The sequence below is a fragment of the Monopterus albus genome, unplaced genomic scaffold (assembly GCF_001952655.1).
Source record: "Monopterus albus unplaced genomic scaffold, M_albus_1.0 scaffold34.1, whole genome shotgun sequence".
NCBI lineage: Eukaryota > Metazoa > Chordata > Actinopteri > Synbranchiformes > Synbranchidae > Monopterus > Monopterus albus.
This window is the reverse complement of record NW_018127914.1, coordinates 513048-521668: the sequence shown is the minus strand read 5'-3', so window position 1 is coordinate 521668 and position 8621 is coordinate 513048. Positions and strand designations below refer to the sequence as shown.

The window sequence follows — 8621 nt, the reverse complement described above, 5'->3', positions numbered from 1 at the left end:
TGTCCAGAGATCGGGTCGTCGGGGCCCCTGCCTTCGACTGCTGCCCAATCCACTATGCACCGGCCCCTTACGGATCCTCCTGCAGGTGGTGAGCCCACAGGAGGACGTCCCCACGTCACTCGTTCGGGCTAAGCCCGGCCGGGCCCCGTGGGGGGAGGCCCGGCCACCAGGCGCTCGCATTCGAGCCCCAACCCCGGGCCTGGCTCCAGGGTGGGGCCCTGGCTGCGCCATGCCGGGCGACGTCACGGGACTTGATCTTAGTCTGATCATAAGGGGCTTTTGAACCGCTTTTAGTCTGACCCGTCACCCAGGACCTGTTTGCCTTGGGAGACCCTACCAGGGACATATAGCCCCCGACAACATAGCTCCTAGGATCACTCGGGTACTCAAACCCCTCCACCACAATAAGGTGGCGGTTCAAGGAGGCGCACAGTGCAACCATGTTAATAATACTCATGTTTTCCTCACATCTGTCTCTTAAGTATCTCAAATGTGCCTATCCACTTGAATATTACTGCTACAGAAACTCACTCTAACATAACCATGAAGTGGTCACAGAATATAGTGTAGAATAAATGGGCCTTGTATTTCTTACTACAAGACAAGTTCAGCCATTCATCTTGTATTCAGCTTTTTGATATCTTTTATGGTTTTTGAATTATTGCAGTTTTTGTTTTATGGTGATTTAGGACATTTCTCAGCCTGTCCATTCATTTGAATGGGGAGAGCTAGAGTGGGCGACATCACTCACACTCTAGCTCTGTACGTCAGCCTTTTTACTATTTTTCAGCCTGTTTTCTGCTCTTATTCTGCAAACCTTAAACTGAAACCAGAAAACATTCTCAATATGTGCTTTTTCTGGCAGCTGGATAACTTGGTGGTTAACACCATTGTATGTAGTACAGCAGGTCGGGGTTCGATTCTTTGTCAGGGTGCAGTCAATATCCAGTGAGGGTCCTTAGCAGGGAGATACCTTGCATCAAACCAAGCTTCCCCTTTTTCCATGCTCACCCCTTCTCCGCGTTAACAGAAAATAGCAGACACCAGTAAAATATGGAGATAAAATACTATCAAAAGTGTTACAAATGCGTGTTTAACGTTTTGTCTGTAACAAGCGATTTGTGTGTGTGTGTCATGCTGTTCACAAATGCATGCTGTACAAATTGCACATAAAACACATTTTACAAATGCTTAAATTCGATTTTTCGTGTGCACGTTTTAACAGAGAACATTTCAGTTGCCTGCAGTTTATGGTGCATGTTCTAAATTTTTATATATTTAGAATTTAGAAGTTATTAAGCTAAAGTTAATGTTCCGCCCTGCGGAGTTTATAGTTTTTCAGTAGGGCATATTTTAGTGATGCACATATTCCTCCCGACGGAGTTTGTTGTTGTTTTTCAGTGGGACATGTTTTAGTGATACACACCGATATTTTTGTTTATTTTATGTAATGTCCATTTGGAATAGCGTTGTGTAAATACTTTTGTTTGGGAAACAGGTTTGGAAACTCAGATGTCCAAGTTTTCCACGTGTCCTTAAACGCACCATGTATTCATGGATCGTGGATTTTTGAGAGTGCGGAAAAACACTCTCAAAAATCTGTGCGCAGAAGGTGATTCATGTGTGTTAAGACAATCCACGCATGCGTAGGTAACAATGTGTACGTACTTTCTAAAGAACTGCACATGAAAAATCGTTTTTAAGCATTTGTAAAATGTGTTTTATGTGCAGTTTGTACAGCACGCATTTGTGAACAGCATGACACACGCACACACAAATGGCTTTATACGTGCAGATTGCGCAGCATGCATTTGTGATCCTCAAGACACACACACACAAATCGCTTGTTACAGACAAAACATTAAACATGCATTTGTAACATTTTTGATAGTATTTGATCTCCATAGTAAAAGTTCTAAATGCGCACCTATTGAATGGGTGGCATAGCTTGGTGGTTAACACCACTGACTTTGGTGCAGCAGGTTGGGGTTCAAGCTCTGTGCGCTTGTCTGCAATAACGTCAGCTCTTACCAACACTTCAGCTTTCTTGATGTAAACAGTTCTAATCCACTGTCTGTTTTATTTGTTGTTGCTGCCCATCTCTATAAGATTGACAGTGCCAAGACTGAGTTGTGCTTCTTTCTTTTCAAGTATAACACTCAGAATATACTGCAACCCCTGGAACATTTCAAAGCAGAAACCCTCTACTTATAGAGGAGATGGTCTGATAGGAATTTGCATAAATGTGCATTTTAATGAGGGGACTGAATTCACAAAAACTGCACATTAACCAAACACATTCAAATTATTACCAAATAAATACCATTATGCAAAAAATTGTGTAGGTTGGGAGGCAAATAATACAGATAGAATGCAACAACTTGCAGTCCAACTCAGTTACCAGTAGGAATCCTGACTATTGACATATCCACCGATCAGGCATAACATTATGACCACTGACAGGTGAAGTGAATCACAATAAGGAGCTCGTTACATCCACCTGTCTGTGGGCGGAGTTTACAAGTCAATCACACTGATGAGCTCGTTACATCTACCTGTTCACTGGTGATGAGGTTGATCTAATGTAGATGTTTTGCAGTTAAATCTTAGTGTGCTGCGTTCTGTGTATATGTAGATGTTTGGCTGTTACTCTGAGATAAAGCAGTTGAATACATTTATGATTTTGAGTTCATGTAAACTACTTTATCTAGCATTAGTGTGAAACATTAGCAAAACTCTGCTATCAAGAAGCTGTGTGTCCTAACTAGCTCCATGTGAGGTTAGCCTTCCAGTACGCTATTGTTTTGCTTTAGCTTGATCACTTTAACAAGAAGGTTAATTGCTAAAACTTGCTTCTAGGGAGTTTGGCCATGACTTAGCTTTAACTAGCCACCTATCCTCTGTTGGCTCTGTAGTTTGACTGCCAGCCTTATGGGAACAGTGTTACATATCAAATATATCTCGACTAGATTAGCATTAGCACCATCTTGTTTCAAACACCCAAACAAGTTCATTAATGTTTAGAGGACACTGGGCTTTGACACGGATTTCTTTGTTATAGTGGAGAAACCTTTTTAGTTGAATATGTGAGTATTGAGTTTTTCTGCCACATCTGTGTAAAATGGAGCCTCCATTTAGATTGAAGTCCAGACAAACCAGTCATCATTAATGAACGGCTCGAAAAGCCTGTTTTGTTTAAATTAAGATCCTATTCAAAATATCAGCAGGTTTTATTGACGATGGAAGCAATGACGGGATTTAATGACATCAAAACCTATCAGTAACTTCACGTTACAGAAAAAGGAGAGAATTTCACATCTAAATCTAGATTACTAAAGGTCTTTGAGTATCCAGGAATGAAGACTAACTGGAGGATGACTTATATAAAGCTGCAAGTAATGGTCTTGTGTTTTTATTTATTTTTTAGGTTAACAACTTGAGGGAGACAACGCATGTCAAGTTTACTCACTGCTCTTCAAATGAAGACATTTCATTTTCATTGTAATTTTTTTAATCATATATATTTGACACTTGTCTTCTACTCCTGTAATACCTCCTGTTATACACTCAAGGTGGCAGTGACCAGAGGATCCCGTCTCTGTTGGCTACACAAACAAGATGATCACCAACAATTGGAAACGCATGCTTTACATTTTCTGTAAATGGACTGTATTTATATAGCGCATTTTTCCACGGTGTGTTGCACAGGAGATGATACACCACTGGCCCATTCACACACTGATGACGACAAGGCTGCCACACAACGGCGTTAGTCAAGCCACCAGGAGCAATTTGGGGTTCAGTGTCCTGCTCAGGGACACTTAGGCATGCGGGGAGACCGGGAGTCAAACCACCAACTTGCTGGTTAGGAGACTACCCTACCTCGTGAGCCGCAGCCACCCCATACATTTTCTGTCTTCAAGAACAAATTGCCACTACACTCCTTCTCTATTAAGCTGTGGATGGGTAAATTCACCAGAACAATAGAAACAATAGTGTAATTTCATACATGGATTTGTACAAAATATTCTCTATCTTCAGACTCTGGGTGGGTATTTTTAGGATGTAGTGTATGGGGTGGTTTGCTTTGAATGACATCTTTGTTCATAAATAAAGGTAGGTGACACTTGAGGTGGATTCACTAGCTGTTGTAGAGCTTTTAATTACCTTTACAGGCTTTCTCCATGTTTGCTTCATACTAAATTTTGAACATGGACCTTTTGGTATAAGCAAAACCTAGAGCTGCTAATGTATTCCAGTATCGTTTTGTTCAAAGCAGAATTATATTGAGACTGTACTAGTACTTGATAGTACTTTATTACTCATGTTCACTTGCTGTACTTTGGCCATATGCACAACAGCAGGACTAACTATACTTTACGTAGATGTTTATACAATATTTATGTAGTTCATTTCCCCACTGTTTCATGGAAGTTTAACTGTAAAGCAATGTATTTCAACACTTTTCATATTACACAATGTATTTGAATACAGGGCACCTGAAGACCTGCTGAGTACATCTCCAGAACTTGAGGCACACAGCCCAGAGAAGACAACCCAAAGCTTCATGGGCTCACTACAAGCCTCCAGACAACAGTACAGATGGTGAGTAAATTGTTTAGACCAATGTGAAATGTGTTAAATTCTTATTGCTGTGGAAAGCTTCTCAAAGTGAAATTTAACATTCCTTCAGTTTAGTATTGCTTAAATGTGGAACCTTTTTACAAGAGTGGTGCTTTGCAACTGCAGATTAGTTTAAATCACTGCTAAAGATCAAATTTGCATGGCCTGTTTTAATAAATTGAGGGTTACCAGAAGTGACTGTTCCTTATAGACTTGATGGCGATGAACCCAGAGGGCCAACATCAGCAGTACAGCCTTTTCTTGGGACTTTCTACCAGTAATTCAGAGACGGCTATTATTTCAGCATGTGGTGAGATGACCTTGTATTTCAAGTTCAACCTTGATTTTGTCTAAACAATTTTGACTTGGAACTTTGCAGTGTCCATTCTGCATATGAACAGATGTTCACTGCCCAGGTACAAACGTGTCCACTAAAAGCCTTTTGTTCAAAATGAAGCAAACCTATCAAAACATAATGGGTTTGAAATTATAGAGCATATCATGCTTTAAACTCAAGCTTTTGCCATTTCCCCCTAGGACAATACTTAACTAGATGTTATTCTGTGGCCAGGCCATCAGCATTCTTGAGGACATGCATAGATGGGCAAGTTTGTTTATAAACAAACCATTTATTATTGAAGTCAAAGCTTTATTAAACATTTTTTTTGCAGCTGCTCCATGTGGGAGACTGTTTTAAGGGCCCCGACTAAATGTTGAACAACAGGGCTTTTTTTTTATTTTTTATTGGTGTTCTTCAATAAAGCTGTTGCTAAAACTGTTTGGTTCTGCTTTTTAACATCTCAGATATCAGGCACTGGGTTCTTCACTGTACTCCATCTTGGCCCAAAACATCAGCACTATGTAAAGGAAAAAGGAGGGTACTCTGTGTGGGAGATGGTGTGTTTTTACAGGCCAATAAAGCACAAAAAAACAATGTTGAAATGTATAGGGGCATCTTAATGACAGTGCAGCAACATGTGCTCAATTCCACCAATGTTATACAAATTCTATTTGACAAGGTTGATTGTAGTAAAGTTGTCAGCTTTTCCAGAGTTACTACTACAAAGACTAATTTAGAGAATTGTTTTAACACCGATATACACAACCAACACTTCTGCCTTAACATTTGTGTTTATGAAGCTCAAAAATGTTTGTTTTGGGTGCAACTGTCAAATTCAGTTATACAGTATGTTCATTGGGGCCATATTTAAAGGTGGTGTTGTACTGGACTGCATTATGTTCAGAGGTGTAATCAGGTAATATTCTGACTCATGTATGTCAATGCGCAGGATCAAAGTATACACCTCTGAATATAATGCACTCCAGTACAACACCACCTTTAACTATGGCCTCAATAATGAACATATAATTGAATTTATGCCAGTTGCACCAAACAAATGTTAAGGCAGAAGTGTTGCCCTGAAGTTAACAAGACTGCACACAGTACCTGGATGAAAAGTCCAGTTTCTTTGCAGCATCAAAGAAGAACTCCAGAGCCACAGCAGCCTTGTTTCTGGCCATTTGGAGGATCAAGAACCTGTGACAACAATTAACTCAATCAGCCAATTCTACCAAACACGTTTATCCACAGTGAATTTAAAAGACAATTTTCCAGCTGTACTATCAATTTGCTATTTCACTTGAGAGCAATGGTCAATCACTGTGTTATGACAATGTTTGCCATAAACATTACAGATAGAACACAAAGTTTTTACTAAAGCAATACAGGCTCTGATCCTTTGGTTTAAGGCACAACAACAAAGCTTCATTATCATAGAGTAATGAACCTGTTACACTACAGTTCATTCTGACCCTGTGCACAAATGTAGTTTATACAAATGCAGAGTTAAAGTACTTATAAAGACACTAATATGCACACCTTTCAGCTGTCTTAGAACACCATATATCAAACTAGGGAAGTTTGTCAGGGAAAAAAATGGGTCAGATTGTAACAAAAAATTAGATGTTGCATGCAGTTACATTGTGCTCCATGTTTAAATCGAGAGCTTCGCCTTACAGCTCAGCTCCTTCTTCACCACGACGGACTGGTACATCGACCGCATTACTGCAGAAGCTGCATTGATCCGCCTGTCAATCTCCCGTTCCATCCTTCCCTCACTCGTGAACAAGACCCCAAGATACTTGAACTCCTCCACTTGAGGCAGGAACTCTCCACCAAACCAACACATTTAGTAAAAATAAAACATGCAGGAAAAGTCAACAGCTCTTACTAAATGCACATTTTACACAAATAAGATTCATGAAAGGGCTATTGCATTCTTTATTTGAGTTTCTCAGTATACTGTATGTTGCACTTTGAGGCTAAACCTGAGTTTTAATGACAACTGTTTAATAAATTCATATTCCTTGCACATCTGAGTCTCTCCTGTGCTTACTATGCTTACTAGTTACATTAATGTAGTAAGAGCATCAAACTGTGTTAGAAAAAGCACTGTACACAAGTGCAATTGAGGCATCTGAATTTATTTTTAGTCTCCGCTTCATATCTTACCATACCTTTTTACTCCACTAGATTTATTTGATAACTTGAGTTTATAGTTTCTTTTCAGAATTAGATGAATAAAAAGGAAACAGCATAAGCATAATCATGAGACTTCAGTAATCTCTGGTGATAAATTTACAAGCTACTCACCAGAAGTTCATATTTTAACAGTTAAAATTATCCCTACCTTTACCAGCTACAACATTAAAATGATGAGCACAATAATGCACCAGAAATTATAATCAAATATACATCTACGTGAAATGCATTCTATTATTATTCTGCACAGTGACTACTTTTACTTTTGGTAATTTAGGTATATTTCGATGCTAATGCCTTTACACCATTATTTAAGGATCATTTTGACTGTAGCACTCTTACCTGTAACAGGGCATCTCAGTAAAAAGACGCCGACCGGTTTAGACCTCACCAGGTTTAAGTACTGTAAATAGGAAGGAAGAAGATATATTATCAGGACTGAGATTTGGGCACACTGGTTTAAAAAGTACAGTGAAGATAATTAAGAAGCATACTACAGGGGAATGTGAGATGTGTCGGGTACAAGAAACCTTGGAACATGTTCTAATGAGTTGTCCCAGGTTCAGGCGGGAGAGGGAATTATTCAAAGATATAGTTTTAAAAGGTGGAATGAACTTTAGTTTACTGGAGGTGTTGGGACAAAGATCACGGGATACAGAGCACTTATTAGGTTTGTAGAGAGCACAGGGTCACACAAGATAATATAAAGTGAACTGAGTGGGGTTATTTTGTTATAGTAGTAGGTAGGGCCCGTTCTGATCCAGACTCCATTCTAGAAGGTGGCGGTAATGCACCTAAAGCTGGTTGCAAACCACCATTAAACAACAGAAGAAGAAGGCAACGACGTCACCGGGTCTTCATCAGGGTGGAAACATACAGGTGCAAACTGTTTATGTTTCCGTGCTGATGAAGGCCTGGCGAGGTCTAAACTGGCGTTTTTCATTGAGCTGCATGATTAATAGTAAATATAAGAGATTCACATTAATGGGACATGTAAAACTAGAGTTCTTTCATCTACAAGACTACACATCCAACAGGGAATAAGCTACAAGTCAACTCTAAAAGAGCTCTCCTAGATTGAGCAGGTTTCACAATTAGCCTGACAATTGACAGGCTCAAGCAAAGCAAAGCAAAAGAGGACTGGACATCTAACGTTACCCCTGAAAATGTTATTGCTAGCAGAGGTCGGCTAACGTCTGTTAGAAATTAATAAATCAGTCAAATAATTATTAGACATTAATGTGTTAGACTTTAATGTGTTAGTAATGCAGTTTAGTAAGATTCAAAGTCTGCTCTAGTCTGCTCTGCTTCAAGGTTAGCAGTAAGCCATGACACCAATTGTTTTCTTGTATTAACATCTTGTGTTAGATTTATGTCTGAATGAATGTTTTAGTTACACCACGTAACAACAACAAGACACACACATGGAATTCTTCATTTTGTTATGACTAGGTAA

The 8621-nt window shown here is 39.4% G+C and overlaps 1 protein-coding gene across 1 annotated transcript in view; it reads right to left on the bottom strand.

The window, feature by feature from the left end:
* The window catches only part of dtnbp1b (dystrobrevin binding protein 1b), a 555482-nt gene that overhangs the window by 35886 nt on the left and 510975 nt on the right, over positions 1-8621 (bottom strand). The window contains exon 2 of the mRNA XM_020597564.1: positions 6071-6160. Coding sequence (XP_020453220.1) covers positions 6071-6101 — 31 coding nt within the window. The 5' untranslated portion in view covers positions 6102-6160. The remainder of the gene's footprint in view (positions 1-6070; positions 6161-8621) is intronic.